The following is a 24025-nucleotide window of genomic DNA, read 5'->3' on the forward strand; positions in this document are numbered from 1 at the left end:
TGCAGACATGCCAGGCACCCTCCCTCAAAGCCTTTGGGTGTTCTTCCCTCTGTTCAAAGAATCACAGGGCTGCTTCCCTGTGATCTCAACTAAAATCCTACCTACTCAGAGACACCTTACACTTCTGGCCCATCCAAGGTGGCCTCCCCCAGTTATTGTGAAGATCACATCACCCCATTGACTTTCCTTAAAGTGCCCATCACAAACAGCACTCACTTTATTTTTCTGCTCATAGCCTGCCTCTCCCTTGAGTGTAAGGATCTTGTCTGTCTTGTTCATTGCTACATTTCTAGTACTGATGCTCAGAACATTACAGACACTAATAAATATTTGTTGATTGAATGGAGAAACCAGCAGTTCTTACAGTTATTAAGGGTGTTGACCAAAAAGGATGGGAGATGGCAACTCTTTTCAGCACCACCCCAAACAGCATTCTATGGAGAGTAACCCAGACAGCCACCTACACACATTCTCAGGGGACAAGATAAGAGTCAGTACCCCAGGGACCAGTCAATTGGAGCTGCAAATCATTTTGTGTGACGTTAGGGCACAGTTAAACAGTATTAACTCTTTAGTAAGGTATTTTAAAATGCTTTTAGCTGTCAAGTCTGAGAAATATATTAATGCTAATTCTACAGATGTGTTCCTGAAAGAATTTGGAAATACGGTCAACAACAGTTACTCATGTATTTAACACTCAGCAGTTTAAAAAGTGCTTTTGTGTGTCTTATTTTGATTCTCTTACCTGCTTGATTAGAGATGGCAAGTATTCTTATCTTACAGATAGAAATATGGAGACTCAAGGAGAACAAGCGATCTGTATAAGTTAACAAGACTGCACAAGCAACACTAGGGCAGTCGGGACTCAAACCAGGACTTCTGATCACAAATCTTTATATTCCTCTATTGTACTGTATTGATTTATTTAGGGTACATTATTGAGCACCGACTTTCAGGACCTGTTTTAAGTGCAGCACATAAGGTTAAGAAAGTGGATAATTTTCGATTTTCCATTAAAAATATACATGAACTTGGGGAAAATCAGTATAATATCTGCCACCCTGCTCTCTCTCTTTCCTGAGGCAACCGCTCTTATCTGGAAATCTTTGAAAGTACATAGGATACTTCTGTTTCGGGAGCGAAGTTGCCCAGAGGCGGCATGCCCTTGGGTTGGGGGGAGGTAATCACCCTGGGGGCTACACCCAATAACAAGGGTTCTATTCTCGCATGCTGAGGTTGCGTAGTGGAAAGGAGGGCAGTCGTGTTTCTGGAGCGGGCAGCGCCCGGCTTGGTGGCACGAAGATCTTTGGACCCAGGTGCTCCAGCAGGTTTAAGTGGCGGCTTCTGGGCCAGGCTCTGGGGGGCGGGGCTCGGGGGGGCGGGGCGTGGGCGGGACTCAGCGCGGGGCGGGGCGGCGCGCCGGGGACGTGGCAGCCTCAGGGACGGGCGCCTCCGGTGGCCATCTTGGAGGCGGGCGTGCGCGCTGCAGGGTCTTACCTGCGTCTTGCTCGTCTTCTCACAGCCGTAGTCTTACACCCAGCCTGTCTAGCCTCCACTTTTCACTGCCTCGCAGACACTATCTCGAGCCTGCAGGTAAGCATTAGTCCGGCACCAGTGCGGGTGCATGTGGGCGGCGGGATGGGGCTCAGGCGCCCAAACCGGCGCCCAGAGGCGCCTTGCCTGAGAGGTGGGCGGGCCGGCCGGGCCAGGAGGTGAGGGTCGCTCGAGAGCTCCTCAGTGGTACAGTCCAGGCTCCCGCTGTTGGAGCGCCCAGGCTTCAGCTCAGGCACCGGTAGGCTACATGAAGCAAGCATTCCCGCTGTGGATTTTGCGGAGGGTGCGGCCCGGGGGTCTTGGCCGGTTCTAGGGTCCAGTCCCCGGACCCACACCGGCGCCCCGGGCTGTTTGGCTCCACCTTCCACCGCGCTGGCTGGCCAGAGGGGAGAGACCGGAGGCAGGCGACCTTGGCCCAGCCCAGCCCGCCTGGAGACGTGGCAGAGCCTGGGGGGAGGCCGCTCCCGCCTAGGAGACTCCCGGCTCAGCAAATGGAGGTGGGCACTTAAAAGTAGCTTCTGTAACAGTGGGTTCTCCCATAGATGCCCAGCGCCGCTCTGGAGGGCTTTGGCACTCTGCTGTCTCTTTGATCATTTCTGGGGCCTGCTTCGAGCAAATTTGCGGGATAGCCTGTGTCCTAGATTGGCAGAATTTGTCCAGTTTAAGAGAGTGTCGTTGGAAGTAGTTCTTGAGAGACAGCCTGTATGTTTCTGCGAACATAACACATTTTGACATTCCAGTCTTTTTCCTTTACAGCCGCTATTTGGTCAGTGAACATTTATAGAAGTTATTTTTAGGATCAGAACTGGGAATGCAGAGACAAAACTCAGACCTTCCTGCAGCAGTGCTGGCTAAAGGGTAGTAGACAGCATCTTTTGAACCGGTACTACATTAACAGTAGTAATCATTTTTTAATAAGGTTTTATCAGAGGTTCATTATTCCATCTCTTGCATCTTTATAAGTAGCCACCTACTTTTTTTTAAGAGAAAATCCAAGGCACAAGCAAATTGGAAGAGCAGAGTGCATCCAGAAATGGACCCAGTTTTCCAACCCATTTCCATCACTTTTTCTTCAATGCTGATACATTAATATACTTTTTGTGTTGAGACTAAGCATTAGAACCTCTCCCAACTCTGACATTTCCCTGTTACTTTTATCACAGTAACTTTTCTTTTGTAGATGCTATTATATTCCCTGCTGGCTCAGCGGTTAAGAATCCTCATACAGTGCAGAAGACTTGGGTTCGATCCTTGGGTGGGCAAGATCCCCTGGAGGAGGAAATGGCTAGCCACTCCAGTATTCTGGCCTGCAGAATTCCGTGGACAGAGGAGCCTGGTAGGCTACAGTCCAAGGGTCACAAAGAGTCAGATGCGATTGAGCACATTGTTTATGAATCCAAGATTTACCCAATATTGTCATTAAGCTAGTTCTCAAACAGTCTAGCTTTTAAAGACGTAAAGAGATTGACCAATATTCCATTTTATGGGTTGTATTCATTGTATGAGTTTGTTTGCAAGTGCATTCAGTAATGTTTATCTTCAAATTTGACTCCCACTAATCACTTTGAGGATTGGTAGTATTTGTAGTAGGAAGATGAGTAACCAGTGGAAAAATGAGATGAAAAGAGATAGCTTTGTTAGGGAGTGATAAAGTCCCCAGAAGGTGGTTCTGTCTCATTATCTATCTTTCATCTGTTGTTAACTCACTGAGTCCTAATTCTTTTCAACCCCATGGACTGCAGCATGCCACGCTTCCCTGTCCTTCACTGTCTCCCAGAGCTTACTCAAACCTATGTCCATTGAATCAGTAATGCCATCCAGCCATCTCATCCTCTGTGCTCAACCCTTTCTCCTCCTGCCTTCAATCTTTCCTAGCCTCAGGGTCTTTTACAGTGAGCCATCTGTTTGCATCAGGTGGCCAAAGTATTGGAGCTTTAGGTTCAGCATCAGTCTTTCCAATGGATATTCAGGGTTGACTTCCTTTAGGATTGACTGTTTGGATCTCCTTGCTCTCCAAGGGACTCTCAAGAGTCTTCTCTGGTACCATGGTTCAAAAGCATCAATTCTTCAGCATTCAGCCTTCTTTATGGTCCATCTCTCACATCCGTACATGACTACTGGAAAAATCATAGCTTTGACTATCGGACTTTTGTTGGCAAAGTGATGTCTCTGTTTTTTAATACACTGTCTAGGTTTTTTTCCAAGGAGCAAATGTCTTTTAATTTCATGGCTGCAGTCACTATTCCACAGTGATTTTGGAGTTGAAGAAAATAAAATTTGCCACTGTTTTCACCTTTCCCCCATCTATTTGCCATGAAGTGGTGGGACCAGATGCCATGATCTTAGTTTTTTGAATGTTGAGTTTTAAGCCAGCATTTTCACTCTGCTCTTTCACCCTCATTGAGAGTCTCTTTAGTTCTTTTTCACTTTCTGCCTTTAGGGTGGTCTCATCTATACATCTGAGGTTGTTGATATTTCTCTCAGCAATCTCAGTTCCAAATTCTGCTTAATCCAGCCCGGCCTTTCACATGATGCACTCTGCTTATAAGTTTAATAAACAGGGTGACAGTATACAGCCTTGACGTACTCCTTTCCCAATTTTGAACCAGTCCATTGTTCCATATCCTCTTCTAACTGTTGCTTCTTGACCTATATACAGATTTTTAAGGAGGCAGGTAAGGTGGTCTGGTATTTCTGTTTCTAAGAATTTTCCACAGTTTATTGTGATCCACACAGTCAAAGGCTTTAACATAGTCAATGAAGCAGAAGTAGATGTTGTTGAATGAAAGGATTTTGCCTGTCTGGATATCTGCTTTCTACTTCCTGCTCATAGATCGTTCATCTACACTCACAGCAAAACTTTTTAAAGTGTTGTACATATTCGCTTTACTTCCTACCTCAGTCCAGTTGAAACTGGCTTCTATCCTCACTCCATTTTGGAAACAGCTCTCACTAAGTTTTAACTCCAGTTTGGCAAAACTATTGACTTTTTCATATATCATCCTGTTTGGCTTCTCTGCAGCATTTGATACCGTTGCCTTGAAACACTCTTCTCTGGTTTTTGGACACTGCTGCCTTCTGGTTTCTTTCCTGTTTTGGTGGTCTCTCATTCTTCTCTGCAGGTGTTTCTTTCCCCTCCTCAGCTATTCTTCAAGGATTCATTGAGCCGTCTTCCTTTTTTCAGTTCGTCTTCTCAGATTATCTCTTTTCAGCACATGACTTTAGAGACTATCAGTGAACTGACGAAGCCCACATTTATGTGGTTTCTGAGCTGCAAACCAAGTCAGCTGTACTTGGTTGTTTCAAGGAGTTTGCACTTAGCATGTCCAATATTAAATACTGTGTAATCCTTTCTTTCCCAAAACATCAGACGCACACTTTGACCTCCTCCAGCGTTCCTTATCTTATAGAATGGCACCACCATCTGTCCAGGTGTGCAAGTCACGCCTCTCTCTTTTCTGGACCGCATATCCAGTCTATTGCTGGGTCTTACCACTTAAACATCTCCTGAGTCTATCCACTCTTCTCCATCTCCACTGTCATCACTTTAGGCTAACCAAAGTTTTTAGCCTTGGCATTATTGGTGTTCGGGGCCAGAAAATTCTTGTGGTGACTGTCCTGTGCATTGTAGAATTTTTAGCTGTATCCCCAGCTTTTACCTACTAGATAATCCCCTAATACTCTCTAGTTGGTTTTTTTTTTTTTTAATATTTATTTATTTGGCTACACTGGGTCTTAGCTGTGGCATGCAAGATTGTTCTTTTCAGTGAATGGGTTTCTCTAGTTGTAACTTACGGGCTCAGCAGTTGGAGTGTGCACGCTTGGTTGCCCTGCAGCATGTGGGGATCTTAGTTCTCCAACCAGGGTTCGAACCCATGACCCCTGCGCTGGAAGGCAAATTCTTAACCACTGGACCACAAAAATGTCTTCAGTTCGGTTCAGTCGCTCAGTTGTGTCCGACTCTTTGCGACCCCATGAATCGCAGCACGCCAGGCCTCCCTGTCCATCACCAACTCCCGGAGTTCACTCAAAATCATGTCCATCGAGTCAGTGATGCCCTCCAGCCATCTCATCCTCTGTTGTCCCCTTCTCCTCCTGCCCCCAATCCCTCCCAACATCAGTCTTTTCCAATGAGTCAACTCTTCGCATGAGGTGGCCAAAGTACTGGAGTTTCAGCTTTAGCATCATTCCTTCCAAAGAAATCCCAGGGCTGATCTCCTTTAGAATGGACTGGTTGGATCTCCTTGCAGTCCAAGGGACTCTCAAGAGTCTTCTCCAATACCACAGTTCAAAAGCATCAATTTTTCAGCACTCAGCTTTTTTCACAGTCCAACTCTCACATCCATACATGACCACAGGAGAAATCATAGCCTTGACTAGACGGACCTTTGTTGGCAAAGTAATGTCTCTACTTTTGAATATGCTATGTAGGTTGGTCATAACTTTTCTTCCAAGGAGTAAGCGTCTTTTAATTTCATGGCTGCAGTCACCATCTGCAGTGATTTTGGAGCCCCCCAAAATAATGTCTGACACTGTTTCCACTGTTTCCCCATCTATTTCCCATGAAGTGATGGGACCAGATGCCATGATCTTCGTTTTCTGAATGTTGAGCTTTAAGCCAACTTTCTCACTCTCCTGTTTCACTTTCATCAAGAGGCTTTTTAGTTTCTCTTCACTTTCTGCCATAAGGGTGGTATCATCTGCATCTGAGGTTATTGATATTTCTCCTGGCAATTTTGATTCCAGCTTGTGCTTCTTCCAGCTTCAGACACTGCCAAATGACCCCTGAGGGAAAAATCACCCTTCTCCACTCCCTGTTGAGAATCACTAGTCTAGAATGTTATTTGAAATACTTGTGTATCCTTCTTAAGGGTCTCCCTGTGTCTGCTCTGTGTAGATGCCCTATGGCACAGTCTGCATTCTTTGGTCAGAGGAATGTTTTCAAAACACAACTATGAATTGCCTAAAGCAGCCTAAATGTCCTTCAGCAAATAAATGGATAATCAAACAGTGGTACATCTATAAAATGGAATAGTTTTCAGCAATGAAAAAGAACCAACCACCGATCCATCCAACGGCTTGGATGGATCTTGAGAGCACTCTTTTGCATGAAGAAAGGCAATTTCAGAAGGCTATATGCAGTATGGTTTTATTTTTGTGACATTCATGAAATGAGAAAATAGAGAACAGTTGTTTGTCAGGGTGTATGGCAGATGAGAGGTTGTAACCAAGGAACAGCATGTGGGAGTTTGTTTGGGGAGATGAAACAGTTCTGTGTCCTGATTGTGGTGGTGGCTCCGTGAGTCAGTGCATATGATGAAATGTCATAGAACTGCATACAGACTCACACATGTAAATAAACAGGTGAAATCCAAAGAAGGTTTATACTTCAGTTACTCATATTGTGCCAGAGTTAATTTCCTAGACTTTTATGGTTGAACCCTAGTTATGTAGGATGCTGTCATTGGAAGGAGCTGGGTTAGGGTACTGATGAACTCTGCTCTATATTGGCATCTTCTTGTGAGCCTAAAATTCCTTCAAAGAAGTTAAAAGGCAAATACATCATCCCTAGTTTGAGTGCCCCCACAATGACTTTCTGTTCTACGAAGATTCCACTCTTTAACATGGCTTGTAAATCTCAGAACAGTCTGGGCTCCCATCCAGGTCTCCAATCCTCATTCCTGTTCCTTTCTGACTTTCTATACAGTCACTTTTCCTGGCATGTACCCTCCTTGTCTTCTTTCCTTTCCTAATTAAATCCTGATCATCCCTTTCTGACCCCAAGTCAAAATCATTTTCTAGCAAACAGAATTGTTCTTATCCTCAGAGCACCTCATTCAGGCTGCAGTTCACTGTATGTTGGTGTTATTGATTGTCTCCTGGGCTGGACTGTAAGTATCATGTTTGTTTTTGCTTACACTCTTATTTCCAGAGGCACCAGTGTAGTGCTTGGCAAGTGGTTGACCTTTGCTGAGTATTTGTAAAATGAATAAAAACTTTAAAAACGTATTTGATGTATTTAGAAGTTCTGATTTTATACTTGAAGCAGGCTTGAAAGTTTTGTAATTTTTAAGGACATTTTCTAACATTTTGTAATCCATTTTTGTCTGTTAGGAAAAATGCTTGTGGCACTTTTGCTAAAACCTGTCTTTTCTAAAAGCTGAGACCTAATCATTTAGCCATTATGTTGTTGTTTAGTTGCTAAGTCATGTCTGACTCTTGCAATGCCATAGACTAGCCTGCCAGGCTCTCCTGTCCACGGGATTTCCTAGGCAAGAATATTGGAGTGGTTTGCCATTTCCTTCTCTAGGAGATCTTCCTGACCCAGAGATCAAACCTGTTTCTCTTGGCTTGGCAGGTGGGTTAACCATTATGGGGGTACCTTTTAGAATGTAAACAAAGAAAAACTGGGACTAGGGAAGAATACTGGAGTGGGTTGCCTTTTCCTTCTCTAGGGGATCTTCCCAACCCACATACGGGGTTCGAACCCACGTCTTCTGCATCGGCACGTAGATTCTTTTCTCTGAGCCACCTGGGAAGTGGAGTAGCCTGTTAACAGGAGTAGCCCATGTACACTGCTTAGTGAGGAGGGAGGAAGTGTTTCAAAAATACTTTACATAATTTATTTTTGAAGTAATAGTGACTGGAATCTAGATACAAATCTAACATGCATTTCTATGGCAGAAATTAAATTAGTAATTTACTGTTTGAAATATATTGGGTAATTACATAGCTAACATAAAATTATTTCTCAATTATGAAGTAGGTATATGACAATGTCTCAGATTGTTTGCACATTAAATAGTCTCACAGACTACTTTTTTAGAAATTTTGACAAATCCTTCACCTGGAAATAAGTAGCATTGTATACAGTAAAAACAGACATCTATCTGTTGGTTATTTATTTACATCTGAGCTGTGTAATTTTTATTTTATTTTATTGGCATATAGTTGCTTTACAGTGTTGTGTTAGTTTCTGCTGGACAACAAAGTGGATCAGCTACATGAATCCATATATCCCCTCCCCCTTAAACGTCCTTCCCACACCACCACCCCGGTCCCCCCCGTAGGTCACCACGGAGCCCGGAGCTGAGCTCCCTGTGTTACACTGTTGCACACTTCTCCTCCCTATCTGTCCTACTTGTGGTAGTGCGTATGGTCAGTCCTGCTCTGCCGCTTATCTCCCCCTTGTCCTCTCCCCACCCCACCACCACGCCCACATGCTTCTTCTCTGTGTCTGCATCCCTGTTCCTACCCTGCAAACAGACTCGTCTGTACCATCTTTCTAGATTTCATGCATATGTGTTAATACAGAATATTTGTCTCTTCCTAACTTACTTTACTCTGTATGACAAACTTGGGTCTATCCCTGACCCAGTCTTGTTCCTTTTTATGACTGAGTAATATTCCATTGTGTATACGTACCCCTACACCTTCTTTATCTATTCATCTGTTGATGGCCATCTAGGTTGCTTCCTTGTCCTGGGTGTTGTAAATGGTGCTGCAGTGAGCATTGAGGTGCGTGTATATTTTGAATTATGGTTTTCTCAGAGTATGTGCTCAAATGGTGGGATTGCTGGATCATATGTTAGTTCTATTTTTAGTTTTCTAAGGAACCTCTACACTGTTCTAGTAGCTGTATCAGTTCATAGTCTCACAGTGTAGGAAGGTTCCCTTTTCTCCACACCCTCTCCAGCGTTTATTGCTTGTAGATTTTTGATGATGGCTGTTCTAATCAGTGTGAGGTAATATCTCATTGTAGTTTTGATTTGCGTTTCTCTAGTAATAAATGATGTTGAACACTTTTTCATGTGTTTATTAGCCATTTGTATGTCTTCTTTGAAGAAGTGGCTATTCAGGTCTTCCATCCATTTTTTGATTGGGCTGTTAATTTTTTTGATCTACATGATTTGCCTGTATATTTTGGAGATTAATCCCTTGTCGGTTGTTTCATTTGCAAATACTTTCTCCCATTCTAAGGAATGGCTTCTTGTTTATGGTTTCCTTTGCTTTGTAAAAGCTTTTTAAGTTTTATTAGGACCCATTAATGTTTATTTTTGTTACTCTAGGAGGTGGGTCAGAAAGGATCCAGCTGCATTTTATGTCAGAGTGTTTTATGTTTTCCTCTTAAGAATTTTATAATGTCTAGACTTGCATTTAGATTTTTAATCTATTTTGAGTTTATTTTTGTGATGTTGTTAGGAAATGTTCTAATTTCGTTTTTACATGTAGCTGTCCAGTTTTCCCAGTACCTCTTATTGAAGAGGCTGTTTTTCTCCATTGTATCGTCTTGCCGCCTTTGTCAAAGATTAGGTGCCCATTGGTGCCTCAGGTTATCTCTAGATATTGAACTGTATTTCTGTTTTTGTGCCAGTAGTGTATTGTCTTGATTAGTGCAGCTTTGTAGTACAGTCTGAAGGCAGGGAGCCTGATTACTCTAGCTCTTTCTGTCTCAAGATTGCTTTGGCTGTTCGGGGTCTTTTGTGTTTTCATACAAATTGTAAAAATTTTTTGTTCTAGTTTTGTGAAAAATGGCATTGGTAATTTAAGAGGGATTGCACTGAATCTGTAGATTGCTTTGGATAATGCAGTCATTTTCACAATATTGATTATTCAGATGAAGAACTTAGTATAGCTCTGTGTGTTTGTGTCGTCTTTGATTTCTTTCATCAGGATCTTATAGTTGCCTGCATACAGGTCTTCTGTCTCTGCAGGTAGGTTATTCCTAGTTATTTTATTCTTTTTGTTACAGTGGTAAATGGGATTGTTTTCTTAATTTCTCTTTCTGATCTTTCATTGTTAGTGAGTGGAAATGCAGGAGATTTCTGTGTATTGATTTTGTACCCTGCAACTTTATTGGTTAGCTCTAGTAGTTTCCTGGTGGCATCTTTAGGATTTTCTATGTACACTACCATGCCATCCACAGTGAGCGTTATTTCTTCTTTTCCAATTTGTATTCCTTTTGTTTGTTTTTCTTTTCTGATTTCTGTGGCTAGGATATCTAGAACTAACTATGTTGAATGATATTGGCCAGAGTGGGCACCCCTGTCTTGTTCTAGAGGAAATGCTTTCAGTTTTCACTACTGAGAATAGTGTTTGCTGTGGATTTGTCATATATGGCATTTACTGTGTTAAGGTAGGTTTGCTCTGTGCCCGTTTTCTGAAGCGTTTTTGTAATAAATGGGTACTGAAATTTGTTGGAAGCTTTTTCTACATCTATTGAGATTTTCCTATGATTTACCCCTTCATTTGTTAATATTGTGTATCACATTGATTGATTTGCATATATTGAAGAATTCTTCCATCCCTGGGATTAAACCCCACTTGATCATGGTGTGTGATCCTTTTAATGTGTGGTTGGATTCTGTTTGCAAGTATTCTGTTGAGGATTTTCATGTCCATGTTCATCAGTGATGTTGGCCCGTGATTTTCCTTTTTGTGTGATGTCTTTGGTTTTGGTATCAGTGATGGTGGCCTCATAGAATGAGTTTGGGAGTGTTCCTCCCTCTACAATTTTTTTTTCTTGAAGAGTTTGAGAAGGATAGGTGTTAGCTCTTCTCTAAATGCTTTATTCGCTAACTATACAAGCTAAAGCTGAAACTCCAGTACTTTGGCCACCTCATGTGAAGAGTTGACTCACTGGAAAAGACTCTGATGCTGGGAGGGATTGGGGGGCAGGAGGAGAAGGGGACAACACAGGATGAGATGGCTAGATGGCATCACTGACTCGATGGACATGAGTCTGAGTAAACGCCGGGAATTGATGATGGACAGGGAGGCCTGGTGTGCTACGATTCATGGGGTTGCAAAGAGTCGGACACGACTGAGTGAGTGAACTGAACTGATAACAAGGTTTAAAAGTATACTTTTTATTGCTGTGTAATCTTTATTACATTTTATATTTTTACAGTTTTACTGAAATTGAAAAATGATGGAAGAAAGTGGAATAGAGACAACGCCACCTGGGACCCCTCCACCGAATTCTGGGGGCCTGGCTTCTGCTGCACTGTCCTCCTCCCCGGCTCCTTTAGGTATGTGCAGTTGTCTAGCATCAGTGGGTTTTGAGGAGAGTCAGGATACTGTCATCTTTTCTCAGAGTCATTTAACAAAAGCCTAAAGACATACCTCAGAGATACTGTGAGTTCAGTTCCAGACCACTGCAATAAAGCAAGTCACATGAATTTTTTTATTTCCTAGTGTATATAGAAATGACGATTGCACTATACTGTCGTCTGTTAAGTGTGTAATAGATTATGTCTATGTCTAAAAAAAACACAATGTACCCACTTCAATTAAATACTCTGCTAAAGCATTGCTTTAAAATGCTGACTATCATCTGGGCCTTCAGCGAGTTGTAATCTTTTTGCAGTGCCAAAGATCAGTGATCATGCATCACCATAACGAATACAATAATAATGTAAAGTTTGAAATATCTTGAGAGGTACCAGAATGTCACACAGAGACATGAAGAACAAATGCTGCCGGGTAAAATGACACTGATAGACTTGCCTGACATAAGGGTTGCCACAAACCTTCAATTTGTAAAATGAAGCAAAATAAATTGAGGTGTGCCTATATATTAAAACTTTTGTAATCTTTGCCAGGATGAAGGTAAATAGCCTTGTTTGTTTAAGCCCAAAGGCAGAAAACATCTTTGTTTTGCTTTAATTTTTATTATTTGTTTTCATATTAACTAGAAATCATCTTTGTTATGACAGAAATATCCTAAAAAGCACGTTAGCTTTGTCTAATGTTCTGTGACTTGGTGGAGATTAACCTTCTGACCAAAGTTTTTGAGCCCTAAATTGTGAGGTTTTATGCTCGTATTAGCAGAGATGAAAAGCAGGTCTATTTTATTAAAAGCACAACAAAACAAACGGAAACACAAAGATCTGCAATACCATAACCTAGTTTTATATACCTGCTGTTTTTACTGATGGGAATTGAAAGTCATTTGCACTCAGTCATACTCATGTATTTTAAATTACGTATTTAGAGATAACTCTTGGGAATAGGATCTGTTAAATTTAAAAATTTTCCAAGATGATAATGAGATACTTTTAAAACTTAAGTGAAAAGCATGTCACTGAAGCGTGATTTTTCCTCCCCTTTTTCCTAGCCGCAGCCAGCACCTTCTCTTCTCCAAGCGGGTCCTCTGTGCAGAGCCTGCCGCCACAGGTGTACTCCACCCCCCAGCCGTCCCTGCCTCCTGTGCAGCCTGCGGCACCCTTGCCCTTTGTGCCGTCTTCACCAGTTCCTTCTGTCCCTCCACTCGTTACCTCTCTGCCACCTCCCGTTTCTCCACCGACTGCTGCTGCCTTCAGTCATCCTCCTTTATCCCACTTCCCGCCTTCCACCTCTGCCCCAAACACTCTCTTATCTGCACCCCCTTCGGGTCCTCCCACTTCGGGATTCTCTGTTGGCTCAACTTACGACATTACGAGGGGACATGCAGGAAGAGCTCCACAGACACCCCTGATGCCATCGTTTTCTGCACCTCCAGTGACAGGTATTCTCTCATTGACACTTTGAAACAGGTGGCTATAGGGAATGTTTTATCTGTTTTGTTTTGTTTTTTTAAACAGCTTTATCGAGGTGTAATTCCCATACAGTTCACTTTCACATGTACCGTTTGATAGTTGTTACTGTATTTACCAAGTTGTGCAGCCATCACCACAGTCAATTTTAGAAGCTTTTAATCACCCCTAAAGAAACTGCATACCTGTTAGCAGTCACTCCATACTTCTCCCAATCTCCTCACGGTTCTCAGAACCACTAATCTACTTTCTGTCTCTGTAGGTTTGCTTGTTTTGGACATTTCGTATAAATGGACTTGTATTAGTATGTAGTCTTTTGTGACAGGCCACTTTCACTTAGTGTGATGTTTTCAAGATTCATCCATGTTGTAACAGGTGTCAGAGCGTTCTTCCTTTCTAGGACTGAATTATATTCCATTGTATGGATATACCATGTTTTATTTATTCATCAGTTGATAAACTGTTGGGTTGTTTCCACTTTTTGGCTATGGTGAGTACTGATTTTATGAACCTTGGTGTGCAAGTTTTAAGTGGAAATGTTTTCATTCCTCTTGAGTATGTACCTAGGTTCAGAATTGCTGAGGTTTTTTTTTTTTTTTTTTTTTCCTGAAGGGCTTCATTTTTATTTTTTTAAATTTTTTTTCTAAATAAATTGAAGTAAAGTTGCTTTATAACATTGTGTGAGTTTCAGGTATACAGCATAGTTACTCAGTTATACATATATCTATATCTATTCTTTTTCAGATTCTTTTCCATTATAGGTTATTACAAGATATTGAGTAGAGTTCCCTGTGCTATACAGTAGGTCCTTGTTATTTATATATATATATATAGTAATGTTTTTCTGTTAATCCCAAACTCCTAATTTATCCCCTCCTCTTCGCCTTTGGTAACCATCAATTAAAAAAAATTTTTTTTTGGTATGTCTGAGTTTGTGTTGTGAATAAGTTCATTTGCATCATGTTTTTAAATTCCACATATAAGTAATAATGTGATATTTGTCTCTGTCTAATTTACTTCACTTAGTATGATAATTTCTAGGTCCATCCATGTTGCTGCAAATGGCATTATGTCATTCTTTCTTTATGGCTGAGTAATATCCCATTGTGTATACGTGTACCACATCTATTGAATCATCTGTTGATAGACATTTAGGTGGCTTCCATGTCTTGGCTCTTGTAAATAGTGCTGCTTTGGGGTGCATGTCAGAATTGCTGAATTTAGTACAACTGTCAGACTGTTGTCTAAAGCAGCTGCACCATTCATTTTCTTAGCAGCAGTAAAGGAGGGTTCTTGTTACTCTGCATGAATGTTTTATTCCCTTTTCCTTGATTTTCAGAGCTTCCTATTTTCATTTAAAGTATTGAAATAAAACTGATATTACTTCATATATGATTTTTATATGATATAAAACTTAGAACACGGTTAGTATGTGAAAGCAAAAGTCGCTCAGTCATGTCTGACTCTGTGACCCCCCATGGACTATACAGTCCATGGAATTCTCCAGGGCAGAATACTGAAGTGGGTAGCCTTTCCCTTCTCCAGGAGAATCTTCCCAGTGCAGGGATCCAACCCAGGCCTCCTGCATTGCAGGCAGATTCTTTACCAGCTGAGCCACGAAGGAAGTGAAATGTAAGACAAAATTACAAAATTTTGTCCTAACATTTTGTGCGGTTATAGAGAAACACCAAGGTGAAGTCTGAGTATAGCTTTACCTAAAAATTATCAGGACTGAACGATCCAGGGAGTAGTTTTATTTAGCCATGTAAAAGATCAAAATCAAGTAAGTGTATGTACTGTAAGTTGGTGGTATCGGACTATTTTATTTTCTAGGTCAAGAACATCTACTTTTTTTTGGCTTCCCTGGAATGGTTGTTGGAAATCAGTATTAAAACTACATTCTGTTATATTCTTCCTATTGTTTCTCTAATTTTAGGAAAAGAAACAGCTTTGTTGTGATTTTTTTTTTTAATCCAGTTTGGATTATCTACTTTAACAAAACTTTTGCAGAGTGCAGGTATGACACCCATGTGTATGTATATGTGGATTTTCTTTTTGAGTTAAAATATTGTATATGGATATGTTTACTAATTTTTATTTGCATTTTGTATGATGAGCTTGAGTGCTTAAATCAGCTATTTTTATGCTTTAAGGAGACTCAGGCTATAGCTGTTTGCGTCCATGTGCTACATTGGGCAAACATGAAGTACTTTGGGTATTTTTTTTGTCCATTTTCAGGGCACTAGATAATAAGCCTAAGAAGAGGGAAAGAAATTTCTTTTTTGGAGTTTGTATAATTTAGGTGATTCTTTGAATTCATATCTCAGTGTTGAAATGCTTGAGTATATAGTAACATGATTAAAGCTGTTTTGAACTATTCATTTCGTATGTTGTATCATCTTTTTTATAGGAGATATTTTATGGAATAAATTACATGTGTTAACATTTTTGCCATTAACTAGGTATTTTGCCAACTCCTATTACTCAGCAAGCCGGTTTGACATCGGTGGCACAGGGAACTGGAACCACATCAGCCATCACTTTCCCAGAGGAGCAGGAAGACCCTAGAATTGGTAGAAGTCAGGATGAAGCTTCAGCTGGTGGACTCTGGGGTTTTATTAAGGTAAGGGGTATTTACTTTAAAAACTGTGTGTAAGTTTTTAATTATAAAACTTAAGAGAATTTTGAAAATAAAAAAGAATAGTAGAAGGAAAAATCATTGTAAAGTATCTTTTTAGTCTTATTACACTTCTTCTGGGCTTCTCTGATAGCTCATTTGGCAAAGAATCTGCCTGCCGTGCAGGAGACCCCGGTTTGATTCCTTGGTCCAGAAGATCCGCTAGAGAAGGGATAGGCTACTCACTCCAGTATTCTTGGGCTTCCCTTGTGGCTCAGCTGGTAAAGATTCCACCTGCCATGCGGGAGACCTGGGTTCGACCCCTGGGTTGGGAAGATCGCCTGGAGAAGGGAAAGGCTACCCACTCCAATATTTTGGCCTGGAGAATTCCATGGACTGTATATATAGTCCATGGGGTTGCAAAGAGTCGAACATAACTGAGTACCTTTCACTTTCACTATACTTTTTCTATAGTTCCTCTTAGTCTTCTGGATGTGCATATCTAGGTAGATGTATCTCTTTAATTAAAAGCAAAGTGGAGTAGTGACATGTGGACACAGTTTTGTGTCTTTCGTTTATCTTTACTTAGCGATCATGGACATCTTCCCAGCCATAAAATATTCTTCAGTATACTTTGCCCAATATGTTACTCATTGATTTCCCATGTTGTATTTCACTAACCTGTTATTGGCATTTTCTGGTTGTAATTCTTATTAATAAAATTATGATGAGCCTCTTGTATGCAAATCTTTGTGTACCTTTGCTTTATCAGAGTTAATTCCTAATAAATGTCAGTGTGAACATTTTAAAAACTACAGATATATATTGCTCTCCAGGTAAATTATACCAGAACACCCCACTGTAAGATCTTTCACTTGTGAGAAGTGATTATTAATTGAAATATAGTATTTTCTAATTTGATAGGCAAAGAAAATAATACCTTGTTTAAATTTACATTACTTTGTTACTGAATTTGAGTTTTTATTTTTGACCGTTTGTATTTTTCTTTTGTGAAGTCTGTATTCATATTCTTTGCCCAGTTTTGAATTGGGATTACTTTCTTTAGTGACTTCATAAGAACTCTTAATATTTTATTTTATGCTGTCATACATTGCCATATTCTCTATTTTTATCTTACATTTCAACTTCATTATGCTTTATTGACAAAATCTTCTAAATTTTTGGGAGTCATTTCTGGGAGTTTGTTTTTAAATGATAAAAATGACCTTTACCTACTACATTGTGGTAATTGTTTTTTTATGATTTCTTTTAATTTTCTTATGGCAGTTTTTTTTTTACCATACCATTTGATATAGCTGATACTTTAATATGTTAATCGAGTATTCTACAATCAGATCCCAGTGATTTGATGTCACCTTCATCTTAGTTACTAAATTGTGTGATAATGTCAGTTAGTGGGCTCTGTATTTTATTCCCTGCTCTGCCTGTCCTTGCAGCAGTACCACACTGTTTTAATAATTGTATGTTTGTTACACTAATATTTATTGAAAGCCTACTCTGTGCTGAGGTGGGGATCGGAGTATCTGTTGAGTCAGATAGAAAGGTAAGTTTGCAGTCTTTGCATTCTTAAAGACAGATCAGCACTTGGTTGTATAAATTTTCTGTTTTTTTCTTCAAAATTTTTCTCTACTGGTATTTTCCATTTATTTTTCTTAACCACTTTCTTAAATGATTCCAAAGTCACTTTGTCAAGTTCTCTTCAGTATTCTGAGGGTTTGGTTGCAATTTGATTATATGTTAAACATATTTTTTAATTGTTAGGTAGTTAAACTGATTTACAGCATTTGAGCTTTATGTATTAGAAAGGTGGCATTTTTTTCTAAGCTTGCTTCTTTTTATCACTTTGTGCTTATGTAGGAACTATCACTTCTTGTTAAGAGCCTGTGTTAGCATGTCAATTAACAGTTGTAATAGTTCAGCTGTACAGATTTTGTAAATAACTCTTCTAATATTCAGCATAAGATGGGTTGACAGTCTTAAATATCAATGTTATGAAGTCATTTTTTGTTTTGAATCACCTTAGTTTAATAGTAGGTTGAGACAGGTGGAATCATGGCCTGTTAGCCAGATGCCATCTCAGGAGGCATTGCTTCCTCTAAGTCTCTGCGACTGTGGGAGAAGCATACATGGAAGGAACTCCTCAGATCTGGTTCTTTCTAATAGTGTGGTTTTAAGAATTCAGAGGGATAGGTCTGACTTTTTTAAAAGTGAGAGTTTAGGAACAAAACAAATAGGAAGTAGGAAAAAAGAAAACTTTCATAGCATATAAAGTATTAAATATTATAATAAGTAATTTTTCTGGGAAGTAAAGATAAATTGTTTTTACTGTTAGGGAACAAAATATGAGTCTTTGGAGAAACACTTGATTACAGTCTTTATTTGGGACCCTAATGGACAAGTTTTGCCTAGTCTTTTAAATAGATAACTAATACTGAAATGAAGTAAAAATATATGTATATACATAGAAATGAAATTAATATATATGCATACACATATGCATATATACAATAAACATACTTTCCAGGTCAGTGCTGCTTGAAATGGGGTCTGTAGGTTGCTGTCAATCCACAATGAGGTAAAGAGAAGTTGAGAGGAAGCGTTTTGAAATTTCATAGCAATTTGACTTTGCCATAACCTTATTTTTCATACACTTTAGAGAAGCATAGGTCTGCAATGCATTGGAAACTTAAAATTTTTTTCACCATCACAGTGATTTTTGCTTAGAATGAGTATTCATATGTGAATTTGTTCTGTGCAGGGTGTGGCTGGGAACCCTATGGTGAAATCCGTGCTTGATAAAACAAAACATTCAGTAGAAAGCATGATTACGACGCTGGACCCTGGCATGGCTCCGTATATCAGTATGTACTTAAACTAGAGCACCATCTGCCATGTAAAGTATGTGCTCATGTCAGCCACTGAGTGTAATCCTACAGGTCTTGTAATCAGTGGCAATCCTATGTTCTTATGTTGATTGTTGGTCTTGGTGCTTTTAATTCATGTTTTCCTTAGTCATCATTAAAATTTTTGAAAACTTCACAGCACGAACTTTGCAGGAGTAAAAATTATTTGAATTATTGGTATACTTGCTGATTTTAATTATAAATATGGTTAGTGTTGCTTTATATGAATTTTACTATCACTATTGACATTTGAAGTGTTGCTTTGTTCATATTTGGCTTTTGACATTTCTCCAGTTACTATTTTAATTACATGTGGTTATGTGTAATTCAGGAATAAAATTTTTAGAGGCTGTTAGTCTGTTTACTAATATCTTATTACTGGGTTTGCTAGGAAAGCTATTTTAATTTTAACCACCTTGGAACCCTCATTACCAAGAATTCTCCAGATGGTTAATGTACATATCCATTAAGTGAAATAACATAATCTCTCAGCAGGATTTATGACCAATTATTAGTAAATCTATTGAAGATAATAATTAGTGGCCAAAGCTATGCACCAGGTGCTTGAACAGAGGTTTTCAGTAGCAATAAAAAGTTAATAACTTTCTCAAGTTTTGAGTCTCTTGATAATTGACTGTCTAGTAAATGTCAAAAGATAAGACCTACCAACGGTAAGTACCATTTATGATCTGCCAGATACTAATTCTCATAAGAGATCTGCAAGCTAGGTGTTATTTTCCCCAAGTTTTAGATGAAGAACTTGTGTTCAGAGAAATTTATTATTATTCTCTGTCATACAACTTGGTGGAACTAACAGCCACTTTGCTTCCCTTTAAGTAGCAAATTGAATCAAAGAATTAATTCAGCTGAATTGGTCTCTGTGTTTCTAATTGTCACTATTTAGAATTGGACCCTACCATGTATATTGATTTTATATATTCATAGTAATCAAGTTTGATATAATTTGTAGTATATATATTCTTTTTATAGGATCTTATTTTTAATGAGAAAAAGAGAATTAGTATTTTTGGAGCTCTTGTTGTTTGAATGGGTATTGTGTTAGACCCATTACCTATTTGAAGAATTTACCTTATTAATCCTTAGAGCAAGGTCTGTGAGGTGGCAGGAATTTTTCTATAAGGAAACAAGCTCCGTGACTTCCCCAAGGTAATGGAGCTAGTAAATGATAAAATTGGGGCTCAAACCCAAGACTTTCCTCAGGCTAGTACTCTGTATGACATCTAGGAAAAGGGAAAAAAAAAAAGGGAGAGAAAGATACAAAATGAAATTTCTATTATTAGCTGATAAAAAGCAGTAAGACTTGAGTGTGAAAAAGCTATTGACAGCAAAAACTAGACCATTTGGATCTAACAAAACTCTAGTGGAACTTAACCATATTTTTATACAAATATTTTAGAAATCACTATAACAATTTCATATGTATCAAGAAGCATAGGAACTATTAGAAATGGATTTTAACACAGTTTAAGTTTCTACATTTTTTTTTATGAGCTGTCTTTATAATCATTAAAAGTGACATGAGTCATCACAAACTGAACAGCTTTTTGAGCTGAAGCCTAATGGAACAGTACTTTGCTTGGGTCAAGAGCTATGTCCCACATGGAGGGGAAAAAAAGACATATTCTTTTTCTTGCCTATGTAACCCCTTGCTTTTAGGTTTTGATGACTTAAGAAATTCCAGTAAAGATGGGATCTGTGGAACATTATTTCAATCAGGAAAAAGTCCATAATAAAAAGCTCAGATATTTGGAAAATACTTTCAACTGCTCCAGAAGACACTTACTAAGGAACAGCATAGTGTTGTTTCAAGAGCAAAATGTTTCACAGCTTTTTTGAGAAATCTCAGAACAAGATGTTAGATGACAGGGTGAAGTGTGTGTGCTTACCTCACATGGTAGAGTCAAAATGTACAGGCCTAGTGTTGAGTCCTGATATCACTGCTAAGTAGCTGTGTTACCTTAGGCAAGACCTTGTTGGCCTCAGTTCCCTCAGCCAATTAAAAGGTTAATCTATATCTTGTGTCGTTGTGCCAGGTTGGTACTAATTATGTCATAAAATGTTAGTGCATGTAGTAATTATGATAATTTCATTAATTTGAATTTATCTTCTGGTCTTTTTAGAATCTGGAGGTGAACTGGATATTGTAGTGACCTCGAATAAAGAAGTAAAAGTTGCTGCCGTCCGAGACGCCTTCCAAGAGGTCTTTGGCCTAGCTGTGGTTATAGGGGAAGCCGGACAGTCCAACATTGCCCCACAACCGGTGGGCTATGCAGCAGGATTAAAAGTGAGTAATAGAACATCTTTTTAGGATATAGAAACTGCTGGTTTATTTTTTCATAATTCTGATGATAATTTGATGGTCTCTGTGGAGCTGTTGGGTTTTTACATGCTGAAATACTGATTTGGATTTTAATTGGACAGCTCTCTAGTGTTACGATGAAACAGTGGAATTTTAAAGAAACCTAAAAATATGTTTTGATTATTGGGAGCAGGGTTTTAAATTTACCTGGCGAGTCCCCCTTTTCTCTTGTACTTGGTAAGGGGACTCAGCCACTCACCGAAAAATCTTTCTTAGCTTGCTTACTTTGATTCTTCTCTTTCCTTGTCCTTTGAACCAATTTACCTTAGAGACCCAACTACCTGGCAAGTTATAGGCACAATGCCTGTGTATAACCAGAGTTTGCCAGGGTCTCACCAGCATGTAGAAACCTGTTAAATCTTATAATGCATTCACCAAAAGTAAGACACTGCTGTACTTTTTGGTAAAGGTAGACAACCTTGTGATTGCATCTGTAGGTGTCTATAATCCTTACATAACAGTGGCAGATGATAGAATGGCTTATTTTGAAGACAGATTTCATACACTTGCATACTCATACCTCCACTTGAATCTCACATACTTTGTCTTCTGGCCTATAATCGTTAAAAACAAACAAACAAAAAACTGCCAGTTATCCAAACCAATCCTATTGCCATACTAGACGTAGTCCCCTCTAGCCTTCTAGGTGCTAAGTTCTAAGAGTTCTGCCGTCCCTCTCATACTTGTTTTATCGTCACCATCAGTATACAGACATGCAAGAGCAAATGAACAGTTCATCAGCATACAAACCCTGCTCCCACCTTAAAAAGGAAAAATAAACCAAAGAAAACCTTAGCTTTTTACCCCTCTTTCACCATCACCTCCTACCTTAGCTTTTTGCTTCATTTTGCAGCAAAACTTCCAGAGTTACCAACCCTTTTATCTCTAGTTCTTGTCTTCATACTGGCTTAACACTCACCTCAGTCAGGGGGCCACCTGCTACCACTCCACTGAGGATGTGCTCTCAAGGTCGCGAGTATAGTTCCATCTTCTTTGCTCTAGCACGGGCTTTAAGCCTCCTCTCTAATGGCTTTTATGCTCACGGGTGCCACACTTAGTTTCTTCCCTGCCTCTCTAATTCCTTTATGCTTTCTTTGTTGGCGCCTCCTTTTCTCCCCAGCCTCTTGATGATCTCTGTCCCTTCATCTGTGTTCACTGTGCTGGTGATCTCATCCAGCCCCATGGCTTTGAATAGCTGCTGTGTGCTCACAGATTTGAGTTTATATCTCCAGCATAGACCTCTCATGTAAACTAGGTTTATATAAAAGTTGCCTTTTTGACACCTTCACCTGAATGTCTCAATATGTCTAGTCCTCAGCTACTTTTCTTTCCTTCTGATCTGTTTCCCCAAGATTTCTCCATCTCAATCAATGACATCTGTGTCCTTCCATTCTCTCAGGTGAGAAACCTGGAGTCATCCCTGACTTCTCTCATTACCCATGTCCAACTCATCAAGAAATCTTGTTCTCTATATGTTCAGAGTACATCCAGCGTCTGACTGCTTGTCGGTGTCCTCATTGCTCCCACCCTGGGTGAAGCCATCACAAGGTCTTGCTGAAACCTTGCATTCACCTTCTAACAGGTCATCACTTTCTACCCGTGTAGCCCTGTATATCTTCAACAGAGGAGCCAGGATAATTCTTTCAGCACACTAGGTCAACCCATGTCACTGTTCTTTTCAGAACTTTATGTTTCCCTTAGCATAAAAATCCAAATTTCTTACCATGGTTTCCATAGCACCATATGACCTGGCTGAACTGGCCTATTTTTTTTTTTTTTCCCAGTTGAAGTATAGTTGATTTTCAGTGTTCCAGGTGTATAGCAAAATAATTCAGTTATACCATATATATGTGTGTGTGTGTGTATTCTTTTTTAGATTCTTTTCCATTATAGATTATTAGAAGATATTGAGTATAGTTCCCTGTGCTATACCGTAGGTTCTTATTGTTTGTTTTGTATATATAGTAGTGTGTATCTGCTAATCCCAGAATGAAAGTGAAAGTGAAGCTGCTCAGTTGTGTCTGGCTCTTTGCCACCCCATGGACTGTAGCCTGCCAGGCTCCTCAGTCCATGGGATTTTCCAGGCAAGAGTACTGGAGTGGGCTGCCATTTCTTTCTCTAGGGGATCTTCCCAACCCAGGGATTGAACCTGGGTCTCCTGCATTGCATACAGACTCTTTACCATCTGAGCCACCAGGGAAGCCTAATCCCAAACTCCTAATTTATTCCACATCCCCTTTCTTCTTTGATAACCATAAGTTTGTTTTCTGTGTCTGTGAATCTGTTTCTGTCTTGTACGTAGTTCATTTGTACTGTTTTTTTTTTTTTTTTTAATTTCACATAAGCAATATCATGTTTGTCTTTCTCTGATTTACTTCACTTAGTGTGATAATCTTTTAGGTCCATCATTTTGCTGCAAATGGCCATTCCACATCTTATTTATCCATTCATCTATTGATGAACATTGGGGTGTATGTATCTTTTTGAGATAGAGTTTTTGTCTTTTCTAGATATATGCCCAGGAGTGGGGTTGCTGAATCATATGGTAATGCTGTTTGTAGTTTTTTAAGGAAACCTCCATACTGTTCTCCACAGCGGCAACACCAGCGGCCTTCTGTTTTTCCTCTTGCTTCGTCCCCTCTAGTCTTCCCCCTTGCTCGCTCCATGCCAGCTGTATTGGCCTCCTTGCAGGTCTTCATCCTTGCCTATCAGGCTGCTCTCTTACAGCGTTTGCACTAGCTCTCTGTGAGACGTTTCTCACACACCTACTTGGTTGGCTCCCTAACCTCCTTCAAGTCCTCGAGTCTCCCCTGTGCAGCGAGGCCTGTCCTCACTGCCTGGTTCAGTACTGCAGGCTGCACCCACTGATCCTGCACTCCTGATCCCGCTAACCCTCCTTTTTTTTTCTCCTATAGCATTCAGCATTTTCTGATCTACTATATTATTTTTATTTTTAATGCTTTTTTCCCACTAGAATTTGTTCTTCGGGAGCATAGACCTTTGTTTTGCTTAC

The 24025-nt window shown here is 39.8% G+C and overlaps 1 protein-coding gene across 1 annotated transcript in view; it reads left to right on the plus strand.

Annotated features, from left to right (window-relative positions):
* Positions 1-1413: 1413 nt before the first annotated feature.
* Positions 1414-24025, plus strand: part of PRRC1 (proline rich coiled-coil 1) — a 46445-nt gene continuing 23833 nt past the window's right edge. The window contains exons 1-6 of the mRNA XM_040241756.1: positions 1414-1593; positions 11465-11585; positions 12674-13063; positions 15554-15714; positions 18488-18590; positions 20774-20937. Of these exons, the coding sequence (XP_040097690.1) occupies positions 11483-11585; positions 12674-13063; positions 15554-15714; positions 18488-18590; positions 20774-20937 (921 nt within the window). The 5' untranslated portion in view covers positions 1414-1593; positions 11465-11482. The remainder of the gene's footprint in view (positions 1594-11464; positions 11586-12673; positions 13064-15553; positions 15715-18487; positions 18591-20773; positions 20938-24025) is intronic.

This window comes from Oryx dammah, unplaced genomic scaffold (genome assembly GCF_014754425.2).
Source record: "Oryx dammah isolate SB20612 unplaced genomic scaffold, SCBI_Odam_1.1 HiC_scaffold_5, whole genome shotgun sequence".
Classification (NCBI taxonomy): domain Eukaryota; kingdom Metazoa; phylum Chordata; class Mammalia; order Artiodactyla; family Bovidae; genus Oryx; species Oryx dammah.